The sequence below is a fragment of the Eulemur rufifrons genome, chromosome 16 (genome assembly GCF_041146395.1).
Source record: "Eulemur rufifrons isolate Redbay chromosome 16, OSU_ERuf_1, whole genome shotgun sequence".
In the NCBI taxonomy this organism is placed as follows: Eukaryota; Metazoa; Chordata; class Mammalia; order Primates; family Lemuridae; genus Eulemur; species Eulemur rufifrons.
In genome coordinates, this window is record NC_090998.1 from 59,371,042 (window position 1) to 59,386,551 (window position 15,510).

Consider the following 15,510-nt stretch of genomic DNA (forward strand, 5'->3'; position numbering starts at 1 on the left):
CAGTACATACTCATTCAACTTCTTCCCATTATGTTTTCGTTTATTTTTTTGATGTCATACCGTACTGTCTTTAGCTTTTCAAAATAAGCTATAAATATAGTATGTTAAAATGGACCTTGGAAAATATTAAGATGTGTTTATAGACTGGGCTTCAATTTTACTAATATACGTTATAGGCCAATTTCACACCTTACCCTTGGGGGGAAAAAGATTAGATTGAATATCCAGTAAAGAACTAAAGCTTCTGGGGGAATAATGAAACCATATCTTATACAGTCTAATGCTCCTTTCCTACTGGAGCCAGCTGAATGTGCCTGGACAATGCAGCATCTTTGCTACTTAGGCAGAATCGAAATGTGTGAAAACACCCCAGTTTACAGGATTTAGTAAATCATCATCTATCAGATTAGAGGGGAGAGTTTACAGTTGTCTGTAAGTGGCTGTAAGGATTTTTAGGTATAGAGGAACTCAGACTGTAGTGGGGCAGGAAGGAAAGAGGTGCTGTACTGCTGAACACCAGCTCTGAGGAGCAGAAAGGGGGATGCCTGTTGCCTACTAACCCTCCCTCCCTCTTGAGGCGTACTTGGCAGCTTAAGAGAGACATCTTTCAACACCTGTTATGCAAACATTAACCTAGTGAGTCACTGGGTGAGGGGGTTGATTCTCTTTAACAAAGTGGAGGCCCAAATGATTTTCTACTAACTGAAGTCACAGCAGCTCCTCCAAAAGGTTAATTAAAAGACAATACACACATCAAGCTGAAGTTTTATTTAAAATGTAAAAGAAATGGTTCTTGAAAATGCTGGTGAATAAAGCAAAAGGATACAGTGCTCTTTTCCTACAAGTTAGGCAGCTTATCCAAGTACAGGGTAATATACAGTACTTAATGCTGGTAGAATTTCACAGTTTAGTGTTACAAGATTATCTGTGCCTAGATTACGAAGAGATTCTCAGTGTGTGATACTTAGTTCTGGGTTTACACCTTTACTGGGCATGAACAAGAGCTCCTGCGCCTTGGCCATAGCCAAATCCCTTTGGGCCAAAGTTCTTTGCGTAGCATCCTACAAAAGAAAAGGGAGAGTTAGTGCAAGTCCGTTAAGCTTTGCTATCATTGCTTAAGACCCACTCAACAAATCCCCACAAATTAAAAAACAAACTACTAGCAATGTCAAAGAGTTTAAATCATTTAAGATGTAAAATGTGCCATGCAGCAAGTGTCTTAAAGCTATGAAGGCAAGTGCCAGCATTCTAGTTCCATAGTGCTGGGCTCAGGTGCCAGCATATCAGTCAGATCAGTTACGTATTTGTCCATTACTTTCATACAGTCATAAGCTTTGCTTAAAACGTTAAGTTGAAAGATAACTATATGGTGTTTTTGCTTAGTTGTGGGGGAGTTTTAAATTATCAGGAAGTTAAGATTATCTGTGGTTCTCTGTCATCTGTAAGCATCTCTGGATCTTTTATTTTCCAATAGCCAGTGACACCTCCTTGTCCCTATTTTCAGAGTATTTTTGTTTTTTCTATGCTGGTGACATTTCATAAACAATAACCAGTATACGATATTTATATAGATAGCAATAAATGAAACTAATTTTACCTTTACAATAGATTTCACCTTCTTTTTCAGTCAGAGTTGTTGATTCAAGACTCTTCCCACACTTGGCACATCGAAAACAGTTTTTGTGCCAGGGCTAGAAGAGACAAATGTGTTAGCACAGTTGAGAAGCCTGTTTCCTGAAGTATAATTTAGATGTGTGGCAAAAAGTGGCCCAGGAAGAGCAGCCCAGAGCAAGCTTCTGACTTCTGTGGTTCAACTCCAACTTGAAGACAGAAACTAGCCCTCCTCACTATCTACGTTCTTGGTCACCTACAAAAGAGCTATTGCCACAAGCCCTTTAATGACGGCCTCCTTTCTGGCTGAGAACACTGCAGCTCAAAGAGGTTAAGTGGTAACTTCTCCAGATCCATGCACCTAACTAGCATCAGGTATCTTGACTCTGTTTACTGCTTTTTTCACTATACTAAATAACTGGCAAATTCCAGTTTGTTTGTTTTTTTTTTATTTCAGCATATTATGGGGGTACAAAAGTTTAGGTTATGTATATTGCCTATCCCCCACCCCCCAGTCAGCGCTTCAAGCATGTCCATTCCCCCAACGGTGCGCAGCGCACTCATTATGTAGGTATACACCCATCCCCTCCCCCCCTAAATCTGCCCGACACCCAATTGGTGGTGTTCCCAAATGTGCACTTAGGTGATGATCAGGGAAACCAAGTTGCTGGTGAGTACATGTGGTGCTTATTTTTCCAGTCTTGGGATACTTCACTTAGTAGAATGGGTTCTAACTCTATCCAGGAGAACATAAGAGATTCTATACCACTGTTATTTCTTATAGCTGAGTAATACTCCATGGTATATATATACACCACATTTTACTAATCCACTCACGTATTGATGGGCGTTTGGGTTGTTTCCACATCTTTGCGATTGTGAACTGTGCTGCTATAAACATACGGGTGCAGGTGTCTTTTTTATAGAATGTCTTTTGTTCTTTTGGGTAGATGCCCAATAATGGGATTGCTGGATCAAATGGTAGGTCTACTTGTATCTGTTTGCGGTATCTTCATATTGCTTTCCACAGGGGTTGCACTAGTTTGCAGTCCCACCAGCAGTGTATGAGTTTTCCTGTCTCTCCACATCCAAGCCAACATTTATTGTTTTGGGACTTTTTTTATAAAAGCCATTCTCACTACAGTTAAGTGATATCTCATTGTGGTTTTGATGTGCATTTCCCTGATGATTAGAGATGTTGAGCATTTTTTCATATGTTTGTTAGCCATTCTTCTATCTTCTTTAGAAAAATTTCTATTCATGTCCTTTGCCCACTTTTTGATAGGGTTGTTTGATTTTTTTCTTGGTGATTTTCCTGAGTTCTAAATAGATTCTAGTTATCAGTCCTTTATCAGATGTGTAACATGTGAAAATTTTTTCCCATTCTGTAGGTTGTCTGTTTGCTCTCTTGACTGTTTCTTTGGCTATGCAGAAGCCTTTTAATTTAATCAGGTCCCATTTATTTATTTTTGTTGTTGCTGTTGATTGCCTTTGGGATCAAATTCCAGGTTTTTTAATAGTGTGGCCTTTTAAAGTTAATGTTTAGGAGCACCCCCAATGAAAACAAGTTTCTTTTTATACATAAAAGTAATTTGTCAAATAAGGACATTGCTTCAAAAAATTCATGATTCTGATGGAAATTCATTTAAAAGTTTGATACAAGGCATTTATAAGACATAGCATACCTGAGTGAGTGATGTGGCAGGGTTAGAGGGAACAAGAGCAGAGAGGAGTCATTCACTGTTACTAATTCAAAATAGCACTTTACCTTTCCAGCTCCAATTATCTTCTCAGCAGCATATACGGAGTCCCCACATCTGGAACACTTCTCAGCACCTCCGTATTTCTGGGCAAATTTAGAAGTGTTTGGATTTGTTGTAGGCCTGTGAGGTTGAACACTTGTGGAAACAGAAAAAAAAAAAATAGGTAAGCTATCCTACAGGGTGCTCACAAGTCCACATGCAAGGAACAATAGCACTCTGGGACTTGGCTACTGTACTGTCTCAGGCCAGAGTCCTCTGTAGGCCAGTATAGAGGAAAGAATAAAGAAGAAATTAATCTCAGGTGTCAGCCACAGTTACTACTTTAATCAATTTATGGGTTCATTATTACTACAAAAAGGCCCCAAACTTAACTATCTGTTCCTCTAAGTCCACATAGAATTTTCATCCCCAGTGCTAGCCTCTCCAATGAGCAATTGTTAGCTCTATTAAAACCTACCAGAGCACATATTTTTATTCCAGATTCATATTATTAATCACATCTAGCTTTTTTACTTCACAGGAGACTGAAAAATCAATGTTAAGCAGTTATGAAATTCTGCAAATAGGTCAGTTGCCTTCATAGTCTACAAGAAAGTTAAGCATGTTTTACAGATTACTTAATTTCCTAATATATCTTAAAGAGAGAAAAATGTGAATGAACTACTTTCTTCATGGGAAAATATTTTAGAAAATTTGCCTATTACTATGTGATCTGTTTACTTTTTCTCTGGATAGGGTGGTATTTTTGTCACTATTTACACTGGGTAAACCATACTCCCTGCTCTCAGGAATTTTTTTCCATTTAATAAAGTAGGTGTACCTACTATTTCAGAACACCCACTGGGCTTATGAGAAGATGTAAAAGCCCTTTTAGATCTTATAAATTAGTTGAGCTTATCAATAGCACTCAGCAAGTGGCAAGTAAGTGTCAGTTTTTCCTACTGGAAAAACAATGTTTTGCAGTTCTGGGATCAGCAAGAAGGTGAGTCTGGCTGCAGTGGAGGGAGTGAGGGAGAGAGCAGTGGGCAATAAGGTCAACTAGTAACAAGGTGCAGGGGTTTAGATTATCTGGGGCTTTGAAGACCTTTGCAAAGAGTCTGGCTTTTACTCTGAGGAAAATGGGAAGCCATGTAAAGGTTTTGAGGAGTGCAGTGCTATGAATTGATGTAGGTATTACCAAGATCATTCCATTGCTCCATTGAGGGAAGACTGAAGGGGAGGCCAAAGAGAGAAGCACAAGCTTTGGAGATCAGTTAGAAGTCTGTTGCCATAAACCAGACGAAAAATTATATTCACTTGGACTAATCTGGATTCTAGATAGGTTTTGTAAAGATCCGATGAATCCATTCCTTTTAGACTTGATTGGCTGTAAGATGTGGGAAAGAATGATCAAAAATTTTACTCTTAGTAACTGAGAATGGAGCTGCCATTTGCTGAGAGGGGCATGACTGGGTAGAGCAGGCTGAGGGGGATATTGGCAGCTCAGGTTTGGATGTACAAGTTTAGGAAGCTATTTAGCCTTTCCAAGTGGAGATATCCAGTAGGCAGTTGGATATGTGAGTCTGGGGTTCAAGAGAGACATAAATTTAAGAATCAAAAGCAGACAACCCTTGAGACTAGATGTGCTCCTGAGAGTATAAATAGAGAGAAGGTACAAGGAGCTCTAGGGCATTCCAACGTTGAGAATGGAAGATTAAGAAGGAAGCAGCAAGAACTGATATAGGGATTTAGCAACACACAGGTAATTGAAATTTTTTTTAGTAATAAACCACTTGTAAATTTAAATTCTTTGAGTTCTGGGGACACTAGTGAATCTATAGTTGCCATGGACACCATGATGGGCTTCCTCTTGTTGAATTTAATGTCAGATGAAGGATGTAAACTATAAAATGTCTTTGAGCTATGTTCATGTGGTAACTTGATTTAGACTGAAATACATGTTACATGGGACTATGGTACTTCAAAAATATATAATTAAAACTATTTCCATATGTCATCACATATCCTTGTAACATCCCAGTCTCCAGCCACTTTCTTTTCAATATTTTAGAAGCTACTTTCCTCTGCCACTTTTCTATCACAGACCCCTGGCAAATTTCAGTGTTAGATAAAAGCAACTACCTTATTTCTCCACGAAATCACCATTTTTGAGGTCTCAACTGTCTTGAAAAATCTGGTCTTGTCACTTTCCCACTCTACACCTCCTACACCCTACCACTCCCCCCAGTGAAATTTTCCTAGTTATATTTTTAAGTTATATGCATATTTAAAATCAAACAAAATGTTAATTTAGAAATACTGCCTTTTCATAAAACAATTTTTTCAAACATTTGACATGTATCTTCAATATCTTCATCTCCATTATATCTGCTTTTTGTTAACAGTTTTCTGCACTTCCACCTAAGTTGTTTAATATGTAGTACTTTTTTAATCACGTTTGATGTGGCCACTGGAAATTTATTTTAAGCAACAAATACCAATTCAAAGTACTAATTCACAGTATAGTTTTTTCCAATTTTCCTTAATGTAGGTGTATTTTCAAAGAATCTTCACAACCTGCTGATATACTGTAGTTTTAAAAATGATTAAGAGCTTATCAATGATAACTGCAAGTGCTGGAGATGAGATTCCTAAGGAAATTTTCCAAATCTGCCAATCATCACATTAATAAGAACTTCACATAGATTACCTCCCTTCTGCCTTCTAACGACTTCATAGGATAATTGTTATGTCATATTACAGATGACGAAATGGGGCTCGATGTTAAATAACTTACTGAAGGACTAGAGATTTAGTGAATGGTGAGCCTGAACGAAAAATGCAGGTCGGCTTCAGTGAAAAGGTTCTTGAGCACAATGCTGCCTCTCTGGGAGATTCTTGTGAAGATGTTTAGTCTCCATGAATGTTACAATTGCCACATGCCACAAGGGCAGTCCAGGCCACGGGTGTTCAGTCATTAAGAAAGGCTTCTTGGCCAGGCGCGGTGGCTCACGCCTGTAATCCTAGCACTCTGGGAGGCTGAGGTGGGCGGATCGTTTGAGCTCAGGAGTTCAAGACCAGCCTGAGCAAGAGTGAGACACCATCGCTACTAAAAATAGAAAGAAATTATGTAGACAGCTAAAAATACATATAGAAAAAATTAGTCGGGCATGGTGGCACATGCCTGTAGTCCCAGCTACTCGGGAGGCTGAGGCAGGAGGAGCGCTTGAGCCCAGGAGTTTGAGGTTGCTGTGAGCTAGGCTGACGCCACGGCACTCTAGCCCAGGCAATAGAGTGAGACTCTGTCTCAAAAAAAAAAAAAAAAAAAAAAAAAAACAGAAAGGCTTCTTGGTCTGGGCACTGATTTTTTTGGATAGGACCTCAAAAGCACAGGTAATAAAAGCAAAGATAGACAAATGAGATTACAGCAAACTAAAAAGTTACTGCACATTAAAGGAAACAAAAGTAAAGAGACTACCTACAGAATGGGAGAAAATATTTATAAACTATTCATCTGATAAGGGGTTAATAACCAAAATATATAAGGAATTCAACTCAATAGTAAGAAAGCAAATATACCAATTAAAAATAGGCAAAAGACACACGATAAGCAACAGGTATATGAAAAAACACTCAACATCACTAATCAGGGAAATGCAATTCAAAACCACAATGAAACATTACCTCACTCCTGTTAGAATGGCTACTATCAAAAAGACAAAAGGCAACACTATTGGTGAGGATGTGGAGAAAAAGGAACCCTGCACACTTAGTGGTGATATAAATTAGCACAGCCACTACAGAAAACAGTATGGAGGTTCCTCCAAAAGTTAAAAATAGAGCTACCATATGATCCAGCAATCCTACTACTGGGTATATATTCAAAGGAAATAAAATCATTATATCAAAGAGATCTGCACTCCGGTGTTCCCTGCAGCACTATTCACAATAGCCAAGGTATGGAATCAACCTAAGGGTCCATCAACAGATAAATGGATAAAGAAAATGTGCTATATATACAAAATGGAATACTATTCAGCCATAAAAAGAGAATGAAATCCTGTCACTTTTGACAACATAGATGAACGTGGAAGACATTGTGTTAAGTGAAATAAGCCAGGCACAGAAAGACAAATACTACATGATCTCTCTTATATGTGGAATCTGGAAACGTTTATCTCATATTAATAGAAGTGGAGAATAGAATGGTGGTTACCAGAGGCTGAGGTTGTTAGGGGAGAGAGGTCAAAGGATATACAATTACATTTAGATAGGAAGAATAAGTTAATAAGATCTATTGCATGGCAGGGTAACTATAGTTATTAACTGTATACCTGACCCTTAGTGTCCTGTATTAAATAGGGACAAAATATTTACATCTCAGAGTTACTGTGAGGATTATACAGAATGAAGATAAATGTTCAGCAGACAATAGGCACTCGATATATATTATTATTTCAGCCCAGTCAAGCACCATGTTTCAGATCATAAGCTTTGGAGTTAGAGGTTAAGTTCCAAGCTCTACAATTAACTAACAGTGTGACTTTAGGCAAATTACTTGTTACTGTCTCAATTTGTTCTTGAGTAAGACAGAAAATCCTAACTTTGTAGGATTTTTGTGAGGATTACAAGAGTTAACATATGTTAACATTCTATAAAGCCTGGCACAATTAATGGTCTTATCCAAGGAAAGGCTGTTTTATTGGAGTATTATACCAATTTTGACCTCTTCAATATAAAATGGATATGAAAAATATGAAGTTCAAACAGGGAAATTAAGAGGTTAAAAATAGGACTTAAGAGGAAATTCCAAATGAAGTTAGTCAGCCTGAGTATGAAATACTAAGTGAACTTTAACCGTTAGCACCTTGACACAGAGCCTTTAAAGTTTCACACTAGTTTCTCAAAGAATCAAAAACAGAAAATAATTTCAATTTTTAGAGACAAGGTCTTGCTACATTGCCCAGACTGGTCTCTCACTCCTGGCCTGAAGCAATCCTCTGCCTCAGCCTCCCAAAGTGCAGGAATTACAAGAGTGAGCCCCCACACCCAGCCTAGGTGAGAATTTTAAGTTAGAGAAAAGTAATTTCTTGATGAGGAAAATTCTTACATGGAAAGAGTAACAGGAATTTTCATTGACTGTTTAACTGTACAAGAGAAACACCTCTCATAATTCAGATACTACATTTCTCTATCATTTAATTTCATGACATCTGGTCTCTGAAGTGTTGTGAAACGGAAGTAAATTTAAATAAACTGCTTTTAAGAACATGACTCCTAGGCTGGGCACGGTGGCTCACGCCTGTAATCCTAGCACTCTGGGAGGCCGAGGTGGGCGGATCGTTTGAGCTCAGGAGTTCGAGACCAGCCTGAGCAAGAGCGAGACCCCATCTCTACTAAAAATAGAAAGAAATTATATGGACAGCTAAAAATATATATAGAAAAAATTAGCCGGGCATGGTGGTGCATGCCTGTAGTCCCAACTACTCGGGAGGCTGAGACAGGAGGATCCCTTGAGCTCAGGAGTTTGAGGTTGCTGTGAGCTAGGCTGACGCCATGGCACTCACTCTAGCCTGGGCAACAAAGTGAGACTCTGTCTCAAAAAAAAAAAAAAAAAAAAAAGAACATGACTCCTAGATACACCTTGGAGTGCTATAAAACCAGGACTAGAAATAATAATAATTTTGTTAGGTACCAAACTGTCAATATTTTGAACTTAAAACAATAGTCACTAGTTTACATTGGAAAATTAGTCACTTTGTATTTGCTTAGTTTAAACTAAAAATCTGGAAACTCCCAGGTTCCTGTTTGCCCTGCCACATTAATTGTTGTAACTCATTCTTAAAGGTAACAAACAATCTCCTCCTCACCTCTCTGGCTTGATGCCCAGCCTCTCACCACGGTCCATGTTGAGCGTGCCAGCGCCCTGGCCATAACCATAGCCTTTCGGCCCGTACTTCTTTCCATAGCAGGATTTGCAGTAGATCTCTTCATCATGAATTGCCACTGTTGTGCTATCTAAATTCTTCCTGCAAACCACTAGGGCGGGGGGTGGGAGGAGGAAAAGTTAGACTTTAAACATGTTCCAAAGATGCCTTTTTCCTTAAAATTGGTGGCAAAGACACATGGTCTACACATGGTAAAGGCTCAGGCGCTCTCGCATTCCTAGTTTATCCCCTGGTTTCCCGAAAGCCATGAGACAGCCAGCATCTGGACTGGTCAACTACAGTTGAGGATTATTGGCCTTTCTCCATGGATCTGATAGTTGTTTCTGAATCTTAATAACCAGAAGCCTCAAACTTTTAATATGATTTGCCTCTGTCTCAGAAATGGCTATAATTACAGGAACAAAAGGAATAAACTAAGGAGGACTTGCTGGCAACCCTTGCTCTTAATCTTTCAGCCTCTCCATACTAAGTCTTGTTAAATCACAATGTCACAAAGAACAAAAGGGTAGCTCAGTGCCTTGGGGGCGTTGCCTGTGTAGCGCTTCCTCCCCCAAAAGCATCCCCTGGGATAAAAACAGCTTTAAATCCAGAATTCTAGTTTTCATCACTCATCTAGAATGGGAAAAGTATTCTTCTCTCAACTCCCCACCAGCTTCTCTAGCAATGATAAGTATGTCTGAAAATTGTCAAGTGGTTTAAAGTCTGCATTTGTTTTCCCTTCTGTCCCAAAGGAGAATACATTCTTTCTTGATGGATTTCTTGCCACAAGACATTTCCACATATCCCACTTCATAAAACTGCCAATCATCATCACGTTTTATCCAGACATTATTTCATGTTCTAAAACTTCAATTAAGCTCTAGAAAAAAAGTAAATTATGAGGGAACTCACTGATAGCACATTCTGCAGGCAGAAAGCAAAGATTAGAATAGTTGAAAAGGGGATCTTTATTTATTTAAAAGAGAGAGGGAGAAACAAAAGGAGGGAGACAAGGACAAACGGAAAAACAGAAGGTGGGGGGGATGACAAGCTGGCTCGTTTTAAAATAAAGTTAAATTGGGAACGTTCTATCTTAAAGTCATCTGTGGTAGAATAAAATGACACTTACTCTGGAACCTATCTGTGGAGGCTGAAGTGCTGAAAGATATTTGACTGAAGATACAGTTAACCTAAAAACATACACTGCTGAGGGACAAATACCCTTAACAGACAGAATAAATATAAATAAATATTAATATAAGAACTGTTTTGAAAAAAATCTGTATTAACCAAAGCAAGTTTACGTACAAGAAAATGAGTATAACTACTCCTCTTTTCCCAGTCCTCATCCCTATTCTCACAGGTCTGCCAACTAATCTGCATTATTTCCTTAAAAGCTTTAGTCAGCAGAGACAAATATTAGGAAGGGTTAGTAAAAATGACCATTAAAGAACTTGACATTTAGTAAAACACTGACTTTATTATGGTGTAGACATCATGGCTCAACCTAGATAGATAAAACTGAGAGCAATTCCTGAAGTATTGCATTTTCTCTGTTTCCATCCTTTCTTGGTTACAAACCTGCCTGCTGAAAAATAGACTCCTTTAGGAAAAAAAAAGTAACTTCTGAAAGTAATGGTTAAACCAGATCTTTTAAGGAATAGTAGCTATTATGAGGAGTACATAGCAAACATTCATACTTAGTATTTCTATAATATTTTTTGTAACTACAACTTTCTGTTAGCTGTTTCTACTTGTCTGTGAAGCAGTTACACTATTAAAGAGGTCCAGATACCTTGAATGCTGGCTCCTCAAGGGAACAGAATGATTCAAATTTGGGGGATTTTTCTGAAGATTTTTTTCTTAAAAATAACCAAATTTATTTTTAATATACGGTTTCTTACAGCAATTTTCACTGTACAATACTACAGATAAGGCAAATATCTGCATGTATGGGTGGGTTCCTCCAATGTAACAAATCCTTCAATAAAGAAGATTCTGTCATTTGAATCAGATGACTCATGAAGAGCTTTCTTAGGCTGCTACTATACTGTTTCAAAACTGAAGACAAAGTTGTCATTAGAGGGAATTTTTGGGTGTTGGGGCTTCTCTCTTGTTCTGTTTCTCTCATTATCAGGTATTTACTGTCTTTGGAGCATACAGGCATGTGTTGTTTTATGTCCTACTTCCTGTCTACACCAGACACTGGTCATTTTCCATCTATAAACAATTCCTAATTTGCCTCTATGGGACTTTCATATCCTCTGCTTCTTTCCCTCAAATTTAGAGTATCAAAAACCAGGAATAACCCTGAACATTCACTACCAGAGAAAACAGAATTTGAGCTTCTAAGTACCTGAATTTTAGTTATCAGTGTGGCAAGAAATAAGCAAGAAGGTTTCAAAGAGAAGGAACCCAGCCAGAAAGAGAAAGCTGGGGTGGAAGAGGAACGATTCATTTATTCAAAAATTGGCACCAAGACTTACAGCGTGCCACAAAGTGTGCTGGACTACGACACTGAACTCTCAGTGAAGCAGGGGAGACAGACGCGGCACCAAGGAAAGACCAAAAGGTGAAACAGAAGCCAAGCGCTGTGGGGACGCACAGGGAGGCCGAGTGTCTTGGGCCACCCCTGCTGGCCTTGCCTGCGAGGCTCCGCACTTACAGCGTCAGAGGACAGACAGGGAAAATCCACTCGTGCTTCTATAGTAATCTTTGCTAGCAAAACCTCAATTTCTCCTTAATAGGTAAAAATAGGGTTTTTTTCTTTAAATAGGTAAAAATAGTGTAGTGAAGCTTTTTACACACACATCCTGTCAAAGGTGGAGCACAGGGAGCTACTTACTGCACAGGAAGCAGCAGCGGTGGAAGCTCCGGCCATCACACTGCACCTCTTCCGCGTGGTACACGGTCCTCCCACAGGCCCCACACTTGTTTCCACCTCCCCAGACAGGCATTCTGAAGAAATAAAGGATTTGTTAGAATGTCCCCGTGCTGGTCTTACAGCTCCCTAGAGGGCTGTTTAAATCCAGGGACAGCTGCAGATTTTGTGTCTTTAGGAACCTCTCTAACCACATCTTTCAAAGGCCTGAGTTCCTCCAAAATAACCTCATCTCTTCTCCCAAATTACAGCTCTTTCATTAGGAAACTCTGGCTTGTCATGCACAAAAATTTTTTTTTTTCCTAAGACAAAGGACCTGCATTCAATAGAACAGTACAGGTCACCAGGCACAAAACCAACTATGCCACTAGAATCCACAGGAGTTAGCAAAGAAGTGTGGGGAGTGGAAAGGCAAACTTGCCCCCCTCCCCAACAGCCCCAGTCTTTAATGAACTTTTTAAAAAAAAAACTCAGCTGAAGATTTTACTCTTGGGTGGAAGTTTTTATTACATGTTTAATTCACTGTAACAACACTAAATTCTTAACATTTAACATACACAAGCTATGACATACTTTCTGGGGAAGAAGAAAGTGTGTTGCCCCCAAAGAACAAGTTTTACATTTGTCCGCTAGAGTTACACACAATTATAGCATAAATAGTTGTGTCTGTGACTAGTACGACGGCATGCATGGAGCCTGGCTGTAACCACAACAAACGTTCATCCAGATGGCTCCGATTTAGTTTCTATGCTTCACTAATCCCAAGGCCCACTAGTCCAGCCAACAGTCGCTTTTCCCTCTTTGGCAGGTCTGTCAGGCCATGCAGAATCTGCTACCAAGCAATGTGAATTGTCTGCTGAGCGTGTAGGAATAAGTTTGAACACCGTGGCCTGATGTGATGGGCAAAGTGGAAGTTTAAATCCTACACCATCTCATTATGACATGCGGCAAAATTTTCTCAACAAATTGGTCTGCCTGGACACAGTTGAGAATGCCTAGTTTTGAATGGCCAGCTTCCTCAAGTGCCCTAAAGTACAGAAAGTTGTCCTGCTAAGGAGGCATGTTATGTCTGCCCTGCCCTGAGTGGTAACTAAGAACAGCAGAACAATTCCTCTTTCCCCACTGCCCTTTTCAGACTTCTGTGGAGTGGTGCTCGCAGGCCTTGCCCGTCTCTTCCGATGAACTGTTTGCCTCTCTAGGAAACAGCTGGGTAAGAAAGTGGAGACCTGAACACTCACTCAAACCTGGCTAGAAAAACAAGGGAAAAGGAATGTTGCTCAGCAGAAAAGATTGAAGAATCTGCAATCTTTAAAATAAAAAGGGGGGTGGTAAATTCTCCTCTTACCCCATTAAAATGATCCAGAACCCAACAATTTCCTGGATGCTAAGTTGAGGCCTTTCCAAAAGAAAGATCTGTAGAATTAATGATGATGGTGGGCATCTTTCCGGCACACAGTATTCTCTTCCCTCTTCCCCAGATTTTCTCCCAAGGAAGCAACAATCTCTTTCTTAGTCCATGTGGTTTAGAGAAGTATTTATTAAAATGTGGTCTCCTGGCTATGGTCCACCATGCTTACTACCAATTCAAGACAAAATTCAGGTAACTTAGAAACTTCTATACAATCTTATGCAACAAACCAAAATCATGATCAGTGAACTCATCTTGTTGGACAGAGTCAGAGAGTCAGTCTGTACTTGGAAATTAAAACAAAAATAACAGTCTTTTACTACAGACAGTTTGAAAAGCACTGATTTAGACGGTATTGTCTTAGTCTGTTTTGTGCCGCTATAATAGAATGCCTCCAACTGGGTAATTTATAAGGAACAGAAATTTATTTCTCATAGTTCTGCTGGCTGAGAAGTCCAAGATCAAGGCAGTAGAGGTTTGGTGTCTGGTGAGGACCCAGTATCCACTTGTAGGATGGTCCCGGCATCCTCTCTAGAGGACGTTCCTTATGTGGCAGAAGAGCAGCAGAGAGAGGCCCTTTCCATAGTGTTATTAATGCATTCATGAGAGTGGATCCTTCATGACCTGAACACCTCCATTTAGGTCCCACCACCCAACACTGTTGCATTGGGAATGAAGTTTCCAACACATATACTTTGGGAGACAAATTCAAACCATAGTATTCTGCCCCTAGCACTGCAAAATTCATGTCCTCCTCATGCTCAAAATACATTCATTCCATCCCAGTAGCCCCCAAAGTCTTAACTCATTCCAGCATCAACTCAAAAGTCTAAAATCCAGAGTCTCATCTAATCAGATATGGGTGAGACTCAAGGCATCATTCATCCTGAGACAAATCTCCCTGCAACTGTGAGCCTGTGAAATCTAAGAAGTCAGATGCTTCTAAAATACAATGGTGGGACAGGCATGGGATAGACATTCTTATTCCAAAAGGGAGAAATAGGCAAGATGAAAGGGATAACAGGTCCCAAGTCAGTCCAACACCCAACAGGGCAAACAACACTAGATCCTACGGCTTGAGAATAAACTTCTTTGACACCATATCTGCTGTCTGCGCACACTGGGGTAGGGGTTGAACCCTCAAGGCTCCGGGTGGCCCTACCCCCACAGCCTTCCTGAGTGCAGCCCACAGGGCTCTCACAGATTGGAGTCAGGTGCCTGTAGCTCTCCCAGGCTGGTGCTGAACGCTGGTGGCTCCACCATTATGAGCTTTCAGGGACAGCCCTGCCCCATGGCTCCAATAAGCACTGCCCTAGTGAGGGCTCTCTGTGGGGGCTCTGCCCCTATGGCAAATCTCTGCCTGGGCCCCAGGCTCTCTGAGGTACCCCTTTGAAATCTAAGTAGAGGAAGTCATGCCTCCACAGCTTGTGCAGCCTGTGAACCTGCAGAATTAGCTAACATGGATGCCACCAAGGCTCACTGCTTGTGCCCTCCAAATGGCAGCCTGAGTCACACCTGGGCCTGCCTGAGCCACAGCTGAGGTAGCCAAGGAGTGCTGTGCTGGAATACGGGCAGCGAGCCCCACAGTCCTATGAGCACCCTGGGCCCCTCTCTCGAAACCTTTGTGCCCACAAGACCCTGGCACTCTGGGGCTGTGACGGGAGGGGCAGCCTTGAAGATCTCTGAAATGTCTTCCAGGTCATTCTCCCATCCTCTTGCTGGGAGCACCTGGCTTCCTTCTCTCTACATTAATCTCCTTATCCAAAGGAAAAGGTCACTTGGCATGTTTGAGGCTCTGACCTCGTGGGGGGGGGGGGGGCAATACATGTAACCTAAACTTTTGTACCCCCACAATATGCTGAAATAACAATAAAAAAAATATATTAAAAAAAAAAGGTCACTTGGCCATACCCTTGGTTTTCTCTCCTAAACATGCTTGTT

General features: G+C 40.3%; 1 protein-coding gene across 6 annotated transcripts in view; it reads right to left on the bottom strand.

Moving 5' to 3' along the window:
* Nucleotides 1-753: 753 nt before the first annotated feature.
* CSRP2 (cysteine and glycine rich protein 2) overlaps nucleotides 754-15,510 on the bottom strand; it is a 29,483-nt gene continuing 14,726 nt past the window's right edge. For 4 of the 6 annotated variants that reach the window (XM_069489458.1, XM_069489457.1, XM_069489456.1 and 1 more), the window contains 5 exons: nucleotides 12,126-12,238; nucleotides 9,224-9,392; nucleotides 3,380-3,509; nucleotides 1,598-1,691; nucleotides 754-1,061 (listed from right to left, as the gene is read on the bottom strand). In XM_069489458.1, coding sequence (XP_069345559.1) covers nucleotides 985-1,061; nucleotides 1,598-1,691; nucleotides 3,380-3,509; nucleotides 9,224-9,392; nucleotides 12,126-12,237 — 582 coding nt within the window. In that variant the 5' untranslated portion in view covers nucleotide 12,238 and the 3' untranslated portion in view covers nucleotides 754-984. The remainder of the gene's footprint in view (nucleotides 1,062-1,597; nucleotides 1,692-3,379; nucleotides 3,510-9,223; nucleotides 9,393-12,125; nucleotides 12,239-15,510) is intronic. The other 2 variants (XM_069489460.1, XM_069489461.1) reach the window with 2 other exon arrangements.